Source organism: Trichoplax adhaerens, genomic scaffold (assembly GCF_000150275.1).
Source record: "Trichoplax adhaerens TRIADscaffold_8 genomic scaffold, whole genome shotgun sequence".
NCBI lineage: Eukaryota > Metazoa > Placozoa > Uniplacotomia > Trichoplacea > Trichoplacidae > Trichoplax > Trichoplax adhaerens.
Window position 1 is genome coordinate 2004950 of NW_002060950.1, and position 14634 is coordinate 2019583.

The window sequence follows — 14634 nt, forward strand, 5'->3', positions numbered from 1 at the left end:
CGCTTACAATGGAATCTTAACAGTGCAAAGTTAATCCACTTTCAGCCTAACTAATTTGAGATGGACGGAATGTATAATTATATTAATTGTTAAGGCGCCTTGTGCAAAGCTGGAGGCTGAATAACATAAGTACAAGTGAGGGTAATACTGCTCTAACAACTCGATAAAGAGTGAAGTCAGTTTTACATTTTATCTATGCGGATAATAAACATTCCGGAGCTGATTACTTACTCTGAAATTAATCATTTTTACGATTTCACCTCAATAGCTAAAACGAAAATTATAAAAGTTTTAATTGCCAGCTGACTTATACGATTATCTGATTATTATAAGATGACAGATTTGATTTCAAGAATGTATTTTACTTATGTAACTGCATATTTAACGTTCCTAAATTAAAGTCAAGCTGTATTTCGCATAGAGGTACCTCTATTTTGTTTAGCCTTAAAGATAGATAAATACTACTGTAGTAGGATATTGATATCTGAAATGAAATTATACCAATTACCTAGATGACAACCAATGTTATAGCTTTGATTTCCTGGTCTAAAACTTTTGTTTTCTACAATCTATCACAACGATGACAACATAGACGATTAATAATTATTCAGAGACTGGTACGACTATCATTTATTGTAAGGCATTACAGTTAATTTCTGAAGTCGCATATTGCGCCTACCTATTCAAACAATTAATGTCTTCAAACGGAAGTCATGTTGCGTTATAGCTTTTATAAGCATTGAAAACCTATATTTTGCAGTCATACTATTCAATATTGACAGGATGCTACAGAAAAATCGGTAAACATAAATATAGCTTCGAGTGATAAATTGAACATCTAAAGGATAAAAAAAAGGAGGGGATATAGTATCTGAACAATGTTGATGTATGATAATAGGAAGATATTGTATTGAATAAATAAGGACTTAAGATTGCCACAACCATCCTTTTATCTATCAATCATGATTATCGTCACGAAATTAAACAATACGTACAAAGCTCGTCCTTCTAATTTCTTTTATTAACAGACATAATCTTGTATGAATATGCAATTATCAACGTCTTCATTGATTTTTTGATTATGTTTAAAGTTTACGTACTATATTGTAAAATACAGTTTTATCCGACGACTACTAATATAAGCAATCATGCGTATCCGATTAGTTAATTAAATAGGTAATCGGTACAGGCGAATATCGTTAACAAAAATTGCATTTCATCACAAATAGCAATCGATTTTGTCTTCTAAATCACAAGTGTGTGATACTTTTGCAAGTGATTTTAAATTTAATTACGTAACACCATGATAAAATCTATCTTGTGGAAAGAATGTCTGACTTGTACCTTCCTGCATTTTTTAATCACCCTCCTAGCTTGCTTAACATTAACGGCAAGATGTGATAACACCATCGTGGCTAATATTGATGGGGAAACTATCAAAGGCAAAATAACGTTCAAACAATCAGCACCTTCATCATCCGTTAATATAAAAGTGTCATTAAATGGCCTAAACTCTACCGCAAGATGGGGAATAACATCAGGTTTCATCGACAACAATGGAGATAATGATTGCAGTTCCTCTAACATTGGCTCTATTTATAATCCTCATCGGGTTCCATTAGGAGTTACTTGTGATATGCAAAATCAGCTCACAACATGTCCAGTCGGTAATTTAACTAGTAGATATGGTTTTATTCCTACTCATGGCCAAATAACATTTCAAGATACTTTACTTAATCTCAGCGGTAATTTATCAATTGCTGGGCGAACTATGATCATTCAGGATAATAGTAAATGGCTCTGTGTTCGTCTGCTTGGGTCCGGTGTAGCAATTGTGATGTCTTCTAGAATGCATGGTCAGATTCAGGGTCGAGTTTTGTTTCACCAAGTTCAACCCATAACATCATCAAGTACATCTATAACTACATTATATTTGAGTTTAGCGGCACTGCATTCTTATGAAAATAACAGAGTTTACCAATGGCAAATTCGAGATACCTGTAATTCATCTGCTGCATATGCGCCTAACGGAGAACTTACTAGCAAACATGCCTATCTAAGCGTTGATCCAACATTAACAAAGAATAAACTATTGATAAATGATCGCGATCTTCCATTAAATGGCAGTCGCTCCATTGAAGGAAAATATGTTGTTTTGTTTACTAATGACAGTAGCAAAACCATAAAGTCGTGTGGAATAGTTAAACGAATTCATCGGAAGATTCTCGAAGCCACTGTCAATAGTCAAGGAGTTACAGGATCGATCAGACTTGAACAAAACTCTGAACTCGATCCTGTTCGCCTTCATGTAATGTTAAATAACTTGAATGGTCTAGCAACAACGTATGGTATTTATCAGTATCCAGTAGGACTAAAACTTTCACCTACTGATAATCCTTGCCGAAGACTTGGCCAAATATATAATCCTACTAATATGAATATAAATCAACATTCCGCAATGAATCTATTACCTATTGGAGATTTGTCAGGAAAATTTGGAAATTTAACCAATCAATTAGGAGTTAATAGCAGTTTCTTGCATTACCAACTACAATTATTTGGCGAATTTAGTGTTGTTGGACGCTCTATTGCCATCCGCTCTTCATCTGCAAATAGAGATTGGATCTGTTCAACTTTAAATTACCCTTCTCTACCATTGATAAAAGCACAAGTTCGTCTGGTATTTCCTGTTGTAGGCAATATCATCTTTACACAGTATCGAGATGATCCGTACGCAGATACTAGTATATATATCACCATTTCTCAATCTGGGCGAGATTCTCCTTCCGTAAATCATAACTGGCACGTTCATACTCAAGGTTATTTGACGGATACAATGTCAACAAGTGGTCGTTGTACTAGTGCCGCAGGTCATTATAACCCCTCCAATGTTAACATTTCGGCTAGCGACTATAAAGCTCGCTGTAAAGCAAATCCTATATTGTGTGAGCTAGGAGATTTATCTACACGCCAAGGTGGAATTAGTATAGGTGATCAAGTCAATCGTTACTATTATAATGATATTAATACACCATTAAGTGGTAAAAATTCTATTCTTGGTCGATCTGTGGTAGTTCATGCGAAGCAATATGGTGCTGGCCGGATTTCGTGCGGTAAAATAATGGAAATTGCAGTAGGTCACGCCACGGCTGACTTAAATCAATATGGAAAAATAAGTTTTCAGCAAGTTGATCCTGCTGCTATTACTATAGTGAACCTAAATTTAAAGAATTTAAACTCAGAAGTTAGCGCTAGCTATATTGGTAGCACTCCAAAATGTGATCCAATCGACATTTTTAACCCATTCCAGAAAGTATCTTCAGGTATCAAATCGTACAAATAAAAATATTTAACAGTGTTTAGAATCAACATTAAATTACTAGAATCATTCTTTAGGAAAGACTGATTTTATCATATGAATATGACAACTTTTTAAATACGTCCATCAATGTCATATGGTTCTAAATAAATTAGAACATTCTATTGTTAATTTACTGTTTTTTCTATTTAACATAATTTATTTACAACGCTAAATTAAGGAACAATATAAAGTTTAATACTTAATAATATCATGGGTATAGTCTATGCAAGCGTTAGTCGATACGATTTGCTTATACTGTATACTACCGCAATAATTCCGACATATCTACGGTATTATATTGCACTAACATTACTTAGGACTGCCATTTAAGCTGTAAGGTATAGTATATGTGGACTTATAGTTTATTAAATAATATAACATTGCCTGCATTTAGTATTATATAGTTAGAGTTTTCATCCCGTCTTTGTTTTATTATCCTTTAAGCCTAACTATTGTGTTTTGATCTTTCCCTTATGTAGCTATCGAAGGTAGCACAAATGATCAGTATCCTGTCGGCAATCTTACTGGTAAACTTGGCATAAAATTAAATCATGCTTTGGTATTAATAGAAAAATTTCAAGATACCAATCTACCATTGTTTGGTACGGAAAGTGTTATTGGAAGATCAGTGGCACTGATTGGTATAGCAAATGATAAGATAAAACAGTGTGCGACTTTACAACGTACACAGATACCGGGTTCGTTTGTCGTAAGTGGAATCGCAATATTCAAGGGCCCGGCCGCGATTGGTAGTATTACTTTGGTAATATTGCAAATACTGTACAGCAACATTACAGAATCAAACTACTTAATTTAAAATAAACTCTACTCATATGCCGTTTTATGACTTGGCTTTCACTATTAAGTTTCTATTAAGATTACCGAATATCATAAATTAGATGTTATTTAAGCTGGAAGGCATAAATGGTTTATGTAACCGATGATTTTTATTCTATGCTAGAAAATAGATTTAACTAATTATTTTATTATTTACTGAATTATCGAAACGTACAGTATCATCTCTAGGTTATTGCAAACAGTCAGTTAGTAATAGTTGAAAAATGGGATAATATGCTTTCTTAAAATTATCGCAATATCTAGGAATTTTACAGCAGCTGATTTAAGTAGTGGTCATTTGACGCTGCTATACATTAGCTTAAAATTAGTGAATAATATCCATATAACAGATCAGCCATTCTAATCAGATCAGATAATATCGTGCTACCTTAAATATACGTAATCAGCAAATCGAATGAATATGCTAGAAGACCATATACGTAATTACGATAATTCTTCGTCACCCATGTAATTTATAAATAGTGAAGATATCGTCGATATGGTATTAAATATGACTGATGCTACTGCTTTTCTTCGCTATTTTAGACCCAGACCATATATTCTAAACGTTATGGGAGTAGCGAAACAACTATTTTCATCCAGATTCGACGAAATCAATCCTTACCAATTGTATGTACAAATAGTTGTAAGAGCAATCTACCAAATAGTTAATTGAATTCATTTTCAGCAATAATCGCATTAGATTAAAGCTTTCCATCTGAAAACCTATTTAATACTGCTTATAAAAACAACCAAAGAATACACGAATATCTAGGATGAAAAATTTATTTATCATTGCTTGATATCAATAGACTATTCAACATAATTGGCATGTCCATGAATCACCGGTTAATAATGATGCTACTGCTAGCCAGGGTCGATGTGCAAGCACTGAAGGCCATTACAATCCCTTCATGGTTAACGTCACGGTATGACTGACAAATTTTTAAGCAAAAGTTGTACATCTTCTGAAGTAACAATTGTTAACTATGATAATATAGATTCTGAAAATATTAACAGTGTTTATCTAAAATTACTAATGAATATTAACCGAATAAACTATTGATTTATAAAGTTTGATCTTATTGATAGTAATTTTTTGATGTAATCATTTAAGAAACCTGCATATACGCAACAATGCAATCGTGGCAATTATTTACGTTGTGAGGTTGGCGATTCGAGTGGTAAATCCGAACAAATAAATATTACAGATAACTTTCAGTATCTGACTACGGACTCTTACCTACCTTTGAGTGGCGTCTATACAGGTAGCTAACTTAACAATGTAAAAATACATAGTTATACTTGTCTTTAATTTTTCACGTATTTAGCTTGAAACTTTAGATATCTAATCTTCCATTCATACCGTGTAAATTTAATATTTTTAAACTGTATCAAGCGTCCGTCATCTTATCGACGGGAGCTTCATTTAACTTGGAGTAAAAATGCTCATAGTTCTGTATTATACACTTTAAAGGCTTAAGTTCAGTTACCATATTGTCCTGCATAACAAAATTTATTAGACTTGCTATCAGTCTTCATGCAGACTAAATCTAATTTGTCCATACGTTAAATGTTTTACTAGGATATCATTATGATTTCATTTTCTAATAGTAAATTGTTGCCGATCTTTTAATACAATTAATGGGTTGTAGACTTTTTTTGCTTTCACTTAGAGCATTTAAGGAAGCCATTATAGTCCTAAATAGTTGAACTTAATTTTAAAAAATATTAGTTCTTGGGAGATCAATTGTAATCCATGCTGCAAATAGTGGCGGGGGCCGGATTGCTTGTGCTGATATTATCCCTCAAGTTGGGAATCATTCTGCTTTAATCACATTACCCAATACTGCATCCAAAAAATATAACACGTAAGTCAACTTGTAAGCCTATAGATTATACTGTATGTATATAAATGGATAGAAACGAATATTGCTATCATTTATTAATGTTGCATGTAATATTTTAAAGTATGGAAAATGATCAACATTAATTTAAGCTATGTTTTAATTGCATTATCTATCTACATTTAGTACAATTTTAAAGTCAATAATTAAAGCTATTGTGGGAAATGGTTACGACATTGTATATCCAACGTCAAGTTCTGGTAAAAAAGATTGCCAAGACGTGAAATTTTACCTTATAGGTTAGTGGCAGAATATAACATTATTACGATTCTTCAAATTGAAATGTACTCGTTGAATTTTTTTCGTAAGTTTATTTTGATTTTGCGTGCATGATCTATTATAGAATTCGTAAAGTGGCATATTCGCTAATTGTGCCTGACTTAATGCGAGCGTATCATTAGATCAAGTCTATTACACTATTACAGTGTCATTATGACTATAACCGCTACTAACCTAATGTGTTTTGTAATAAGGCTACAATGCTGCATCCAGGACATCATTAATCTATTCACTAATTCGAAGCAACTCAAGTCGACTTGGTGATTATATACCTCTGCAAGTGTGCTCTGTCATAGGTTAGCTTAATCAGTAATATTGCTTACGATTGATGAATTTGAGTACGAAATCATTCCAGATTTTATTCCATTAATTAATCCTTACTCAATTTTGCTCTTATTAATCACACTCATAATAGGTTCCAGTCAAGCTCCTTTGCCTTCTCTACTTCTGATCTCAATTTTTTCTTTGTTATGCAGTTTATTTGTTCATTAGATCTTTTTATTTATCGTAGTTAACAGATTCTTAGATCTATTGATAGCAACAGTTTTATGACGACTAGATATTTTTGTTTACTTATTTTCCAAATATACTATTTCGGTTTATTTATTTAAGAATTTACGACGTGAATAGTAAAGATAATTACCGGCAATGAAAAATTTAGAATTAACATTTCTACCACAGCTTAAATCGATATGTGTTTCTCCTTTTTTAGTAATTATAATAATAATTTTAACTTAGTAGGAGACATTATCATTACTTAGTTCGATGTTGATCCGATTAAGATTATCGTAATTCGTTTTCATAATTAATAAAAGTGATGAGGCCATAAGTGCAAACTTACTAAGCTAAGTAATTGCCCTATAACCTTATTACGAATATTGTAGGTCTGATTTCATGTTAGCAGATAATTTAAAAATCATTTATAATAAAATATGATGTAGATTAGCAAAACGTTTTGTTGAAGATCGTAGTCAATATTTAATAGATTCAGTTTAATTGTCGTTTTAATCTGATCATGTTTTATTGTAATTGCCAAACTCGCATATTTATGCCTTACATTTTTCGAAATGGATTAATTGAATAAAGTCGAGAGAGTGCAAAGAAACTATTTCCTATACCCGATTGCCTCTTTTCAGGCATTACTTAGGGACCAGTTCTAGAACGCATACCCGGATACGCTCAAATAACAATCTCAACGAGGATACAACACAGCTTAAAATTTAAGTGCCTATGCCTAACTAGATCCAAACTTCTACAGCGTAAATCAGGCACAAGTACAAATTGCAGAAATAAATTCTAATGTGCAATGAAAGATTTTCCATTTTGTGAAATTTGATTAGACATTTTTTACCTCAAATACACAACGTTGGAAAGTACGGCACTGTATATCCAGTTGATAATATACTATACAATCATTAAATATTATTATCTAAACCTTCTTTAACATGTAAGTCTCGGAAGTTTATGGCGCGTGTTTTTAGTCAGCGGGTCCTTTTTTGCTATTATGCTAAAAATATGTATAAAATTATGGCTAAAGAATATTAGAACTCATTAAGGAAAAAAATTCAATAGCTACACGACCTTCCCATTATAATTTTTAACGACAGTTCGTGCCTTATCCAGATGGAATGCGTGATACTGCCCATTCTAAATGAATGAATTTATTAGTGCAAGCGTTCGTATGCAATGAAATCACTCTCTACATTGCACAGCAGGTAGTCTTATCCTAGGTTATATTTCTTTGAAATAAAGAAAAAGTCATTTAAAAACAAGGTCATCCATTCTCGTGGGGTTAAATGTACTTTTAAAATCTCAGCAGTTGAACAATGAATGATAAATAGTTAATTGTTGTATCTTACTGGTTGTCAATTCTTGTTATAGTTTTACATTTTATTAACATTTCAATAACCCTTCAAGAAGATTCCGTAGCTGCTGTATTTAAGTTACGGTAAAGGTATATAAATAAGGCGAATAATTGTAATTAAATTAAAAATTAAAGTTGGATTCAAAAAAATTTCAGCCATACGTATACATAAAAAAAGTTATCATCTCGTCATAAGAGGAAAAAATGAAGTTTCAAGGTTCGGCGTATTTGTCAATACCAGGTAACGGAAAGCCACGATTTCAAGCTCCTTGCCTACACTATGAAAGTAATTATAATGTTCGGAAAGCCTATAAAAAATTATTAGATCAGTACGGCTTGGATCATATCAGTACTGTTCATGGCCGCAAAAGTAATAACGCAAGAAAAGAGTCTATTGCCATTATAGGAGGAGGTTGGTATGGTTGTCATTTAGCAAGGGCACTATCCATTAGAGGGTATCCAGTCCAAATTTTCGAAGCAAATGATGATCTTTTTCAGGGAGCCTCTGCACTGAATACTTTTCGATTACATAGAGGATTTCATTATCCTAGAAGTGTTACAACAAGACTGCAGTGCAAAGAGGGATTTGAAAAATTCGTTGAAGATTATCCTGCTCTATCTAAAATGCAATCCTCTGCAATCTATGCTATCTCAAAAGATTTACCAACTAGTAATAAAGGTAAATCAGTCAAAGAAGGAATCAGATTCAACAAGTACAAAGAGATAATGGATGAGAGCGGCTTAAATTATAAAGATATCGAAGCGACTGATCTTATTAAGTATCAAAATATAGAAGGAATGGTAGATACCAACGAAAGAACCATTTATGTAGATCTTCCTCGTGAGTATTTTAGATCAGTATTAACCGGCTTGGGTGTGGATATTTCTTACAATAGCAGAGTAATTTGTTTACAGAATAAAGACGATGGCAAGGTCGATGTATCGTATTATACTTTTGACAAGAAATCGATTGCTTCAGTTAAGAATCGTACAGAATCCTTTGATTATGTCATCAATTGCACCTATAATACTTATAAGCCAATCAAGGATTTATCAGCAACGTATGAGAGTTGTATACAGTTGATTTATTCCTCGAAAGTAAAAAATGAGAGACCCTTTAGTTTTTCAATATTTGATGGTGAATTCCCATCCATTGATCCATTTGAATTTTATTTTAGACCACATGGGTCTTCTAGCAAGCAATTCTATATTATGTCGCATGTTAAATTGACACCAATAAAAAAATATTCAACTTACTCTGAAGCTAGGCAGCATCAGTCCAGTCTATCAAAAGAAGAGATAGTTGGTCTTAAGGATGATTTTGAAAAAGCATTTCAGGATTATTTTCCTGACTTTTATCGGTACTTTTCTTACGAAGGTTATGCTTTATCGATAAAATCAAAGCCCAACATACAGAAGAAATCAGAGGCAGACTTTCGTGGTGTTATAACTCGGCAAGAAGGTAATATTATACATGTTTTTTCTGGTAAAATTGATACCATATTTCAAGCCAAATGCGATGTTTTTAACATTTTAAAACGTAATCAATAAAGGAGAAATTATTTTTCAGCGGTATCTAGAGCTTTTATCTAACACAAGTTATGTTAAATTGCAAAGCGATAAAGTCATCAAACTTAGATTGTTCAAACCTCAGAGAAACGCTATGAGAAATTAAAATTAGCATTATTCACTTCATTTTGAGCTTTAAAGTTTTAACTAATAAATTTCGGTATAAATTATTATTCACTCTTAAATGGTAAAAATACTCTATGGATGGAAAAGATATGCCTAAATAAAAATGAACAAAAATAAATGCCTCATAATGCCATGGTTACTTCAAGTACGTTACGGTAGTATTCATGAAAAAGCAATGACAGAATTAATGAAAGAAGATTTTGGGTTTTATTGAAAGCTTGGGCAGCTCCTGCGTCTCTTATATTAGATTGTTACGGTGTTGCCTTGTCCTTAGGATAGTTTAATAAGTACAGTAGTAGCTAGTATGGAGAATATCCATATTTGTAGTGCTAGGTAAGATAAGTAATGCCTTAACGTGGATGTTGTTTGTTATAGTTCATTACATATTTGATATGATTGTTATTGTGCGATAGATAGCAGTAAAATGATTCAAGTTCACTTGATGATAGTTGAATTATGCAACCTACGAGCTTAGATTACGATTAAGTATGAGTAAGAGATTCAAAATATTTACTGATAGAAAAGCTATGTAAGGAACATCTCAGTTCGAGATGTTTCTCCTAGTAAGATATAATAATACTGTTGTTGTTTACAAATTAGACGGTTCCTATATAAACGGGAATATTTTGAGTTAAGTGGTGCTGTAAAAAGTTGTAGATGTTTCTTTGCTAATAAAAGTTTCATCTTTACAGTGTTTTGCTGTGTGTGTTTAACGTTGAGTAAAAGGGCGTTCAAGTCAGTAGCTACTTCTAGACTTTTACTGTACGTTACCTTATCGCAGAAGTGAAATTGTGACATAGATGCAATTAAAAACTAAAACTTTCTAAGGAAACGATTACGATTTGGCCTTATTATGAAGGGCAAAATATTTCAAATGAAAATATCATTAGTATTCATCTAATGTTAAGATTTATATGCCGTTTGCCATGCAAATAGAATGATATCAAGTAAAATTTATCAGTCCATCTTTAAAACCTTGCGAGCTATACTATAAAAATTTATCAACAGCCATCTTGAAGGTAGTGATTCTGAAAGGTTTATGATGAAGGTTAATACAGGTGAGGATAATATATTTGTTAAGCCATTATTCTGCTCGTATACTGCTGATTCAGAAATTGTTGTATTAGCAAAACTGCTTGATCTTCATAAGCTACCAAAGCTAACTTGTGAGACGGTGTTGATTTAGCATAATGGAAAGATGTTTCTTGAATCCTTGGTAATAGTAGTATAAGTTTATAACAACAATTTCTATCCGTCAATCATTATTGTTTTTGATTTTTAAATAATGTGGATAATGACGTTCAATTTAATTAGTCTTATTTAGCAACCATTATCTTTCACCAATCAACGATGTCTGTATCAATGTCAACATTGATACAGAATTTTAATTTATATTCCATCAACTGTGGCATAGTTATACCACATATTCATAATTAGCAGCCATTTGGGTTAGAAATTAGCTATCTGATTAGTTAATTTTAATTAGAAGTACTCTGTATGGGTTCTTATTGTTATTAAAATAAAAATAAAAATTTCGTCATTGCTAGCTCGTTTATATCATCTCCAATAGAGTAATACTTTAATATAGGAGTATTCTATATTCAGTTCCACAATTTTGTGTTAAAATTCAGCGGCAGCCAAGTATATCGATGATATTCTCGTAATTACTTTCCGATATCGTCTTAGTTTGTTTAATGTTATCAAGAAGATGCAATAACACCGTCCCAGCTAATACTAATATTAAAAGTAAAATAATATATGGACATCTAATACCTTCATCATCCATTAAAGCTATTTTATTTTGGGTATAGATACGGTCCAGGCTAATATCATTAGGTGGTCTATCGTCAGTGAAAAGAAAGAAAATAACATCAGATTTCTTCAATAATGACGGCGATAACAATTGTAGCTCCTTCAACATTGGCTATCTTTATGGCCATCATCGGTTTCTGTTAGGCATGACTTACAATTTACAAATCAGGCAATTAGGAAGTTTCGTCGTTAATGTAACCTGTCGACTCGGTTGTATTCCTATCTATAGCCAATGAAAATTTCATGATACATAAATTAATCCCAACAGTAAGTTGTCTAATGTTGCCATGCTATTTTTTTATTAAAATAAAGATAATTGTTGTCTTTGTCTGCCTGTAAAATGGCTCTGATCCACATTTGCTTGCAATCATTCCACTGAAGGAAATGGATTCCTTCTATTCATTAATGATCATAAAAATATAAGGTCGTAAGGAATAAATAATCAATTAATCATATCGATCTAAGTTTCTTCAAGTCATTATTAATCATTAAGGAGTTGCCGCATCAATTCCGTTCGCCTTCATGTACTATTGAACAACTTGTATAGCCTAGTAACGATATATGGCATTTACCAGTGTTCAGTAGGACTGAAATTTCACCAATTGATAATTTCTGTTAAAGATATGCCAATGGCATAATCCTACTAAGGTGAAGATAAGGTAATTTTTCACATGGAACTCGCTACTTAATAGCAATAATTTCTTCGCATATATGCGTAATTGTAATTAATTAATAGTTTTACAATTTTCCATGTCATCAATTACAACTATTTGGCGAGTGTACTGTAGCTGAATGCTCTACTTTTATTTATTCTTCATCTAAAAGCCATTTCCCTGCTAACAATAAGAGCACAAATTCGTCTAGTATTTCCTGCGATATAAACAGGGAATGTCTATTTTCAAGGTTATGTAACTGATATAGTAATCAACGGCTAGTCGTTATGACTCTAAAATAGTTTACTACCACCTGTCGAATGTTAATATTTTAGCCAGTCTCTATAAAGTTCGTTGTAAAGTAAGCATCTGTTACGTAAATGAGGAGAGTTATCAGCTCGATAAAGTGCGATTAATATTGGCGACGAAGTTAACTTTACTTTCATATTGGCATATTTACGAATACATTATAAAATAGTGGGTATTTCATTTTACTCAATCTAGCGTAGTTTATGCAATGCATTACATTGTTAGCCGTACGTAGTATGGTCAAATATTATGAAATTCTAGTAGACCATAATAAAGCTAATTCAAAGCTATATAGTTGTCACAAAACAGCTTTGCAACAAGATAACGCAATATACGATCAATAAGTCAATTCCTTGAACCACGTATCAAGGAACGATATCTGCACTATCACAAACACTTTTGCTCTACTAGTAGACTACACAAAGACTTAAACGCCTCGTATTTTACGTTAAACACTAAGTTGGACAATTCTTCTTTATTTCACGATATACTGCATTTATGTACTATTCCTCAATAGTTCATGAGTCATAGTTAATACAATTAACATTAGAATCATTTACTGAATTAGATATTAATTTTAGCTACTGCTTCCTTAATGCAGACAACAGTATTTACGAACATAGACATATAATGACTAATACAGAATAGTCAGATTACGATATGTCCTATCACGGAACATTTCCATGATAATTTACAGTCTACCATAAGTAAATTACAATCACAATGATTCGAACTGTAAGCAGATGATTTGCATTCCCTATTAGAACTATTAATTTCAGTATGTGTATAAGTGTCACTGTCATAAAAAGTCAGTGCTATATTAAAATACAGTATATCCAAATTAGAAGTTAACTAAATAAGGATAGTCTAATAGAATTTTCCTAACATTGATATTTCTACTGTAATACAGTATATAACACTGTAACAATAGCTTAATAAAAATTTCCTACCTTTAATCCGCCTTCTGTCATTTACAAAGTTTCCGGTCGAGCTTTTCTTTTATGATTTTTTATCTGCTTTATTCCTGGGTTTGGCAGCTTTTATGCTTATAAACTTATCAGGTCTTATATTACTCTTAATTATTAATAGCCTAGATAATTTCTGAGACTACTAGTAATGATTTAATTATGATAAAACTAGATTTATCCATTCTACTAATAAGCTAGGCTTCGTTTAAAAATCTTAGAGTTTGAAAATCTAAATCACTTACATCAATTCTGGAGGAATTACTATTTACCGCTGTTTTAATTTCATTAAGTATAACATTTCTCCTTTCATTGAATGGAATATTCTCGCTTGTAGGTGCGTGTGTGTTGTTGGTATTAACTTTCTGCTTTTAACCTTTAAATTTTCGTAATTTGGTTCAATAATTATTAAAGTGATTGAGCCTGAGCATTAACTTGCAGTGATTACTGTACAACGTATGTCTGATTTCATGTTAGTAATTAACTTAAATTATTTGTCAATTTCATGCTTTCCGTTCATTTGAATTATTATTATTTTTTAATAATGACAGGTAGACTAAAGGAATAGATTTGTCATACTACTGGTATGGAATATTTTACTTTGCGATAGTAAAGAAGTTTAAAAACGTAAAAGACATGTCGTTTAGCTGCTTTTGGGTACTGAATTAACTGGTCTAGCCAAAATTGTGTAATATAACCTTCAATATTATCGTTTTCAAGAATGGGGTAATCAAATAAACGCTTACAATACGAAAAAACCTTACTTTCCTATCTTCTAATTGCTGCTTTTAATCCTTCGAAAGTGACTTAGCGATATTTGTGTCCAGTGAAAAACTTATAGTTTGTATTGAAATTTCCTAAATTCCACAGTACGAATAGATTAAAAAGAATTTCCAGTAGTTACAGCCGCACTAATACGCCTAAATTCGACTTATGTCTATTTGCATAAGAT

General features: G+C 32.1%; 2 protein-coding genes across 2 annotated transcripts; both read left to right on the plus strand.

Annotated features, from left to right (window-relative positions):
* Window positions 1-1303: 1303 nt before the first annotated feature.
* Window positions 1304-7380, plus strand: TRIADDRAFT_58654 (uncharacterized protein; the record flags this gene model as incomplete). The annotated part of the gene is made up of 6 exons (XM_002114588.1): window positions 1304-3323; window positions 3841-4070; window positions 5011-5127; window positions 5316-5466; window positions 5934-6069; window positions 7326-7380. 6 exons carry the CDS (start codon window positions 1304-1306, stop codon window positions 7378-7380), a joined length of 2709 nt encoding a protein of 902 aa, XP_002114624.1.
* A 1072-nt stretch (window positions 7381-8452) lies between these two features.
* TRIADDRAFT_58655 (uncharacterized protein) lies at window positions 8453-9799 on the plus strand (the record flags this gene model as incomplete). Its single annotated transcript, XM_002114589.1, has 1 exon — window positions 8453-9799. One exon carries the CDS (start codon window positions 8453-8455, stop codon window positions 9797-9799), a length of 1347 nt encoding a protein of 448 aa, XP_002114625.1.
* Between the last annotated feature and the right edge of the window lie 4835 nt (window positions 9800-14634).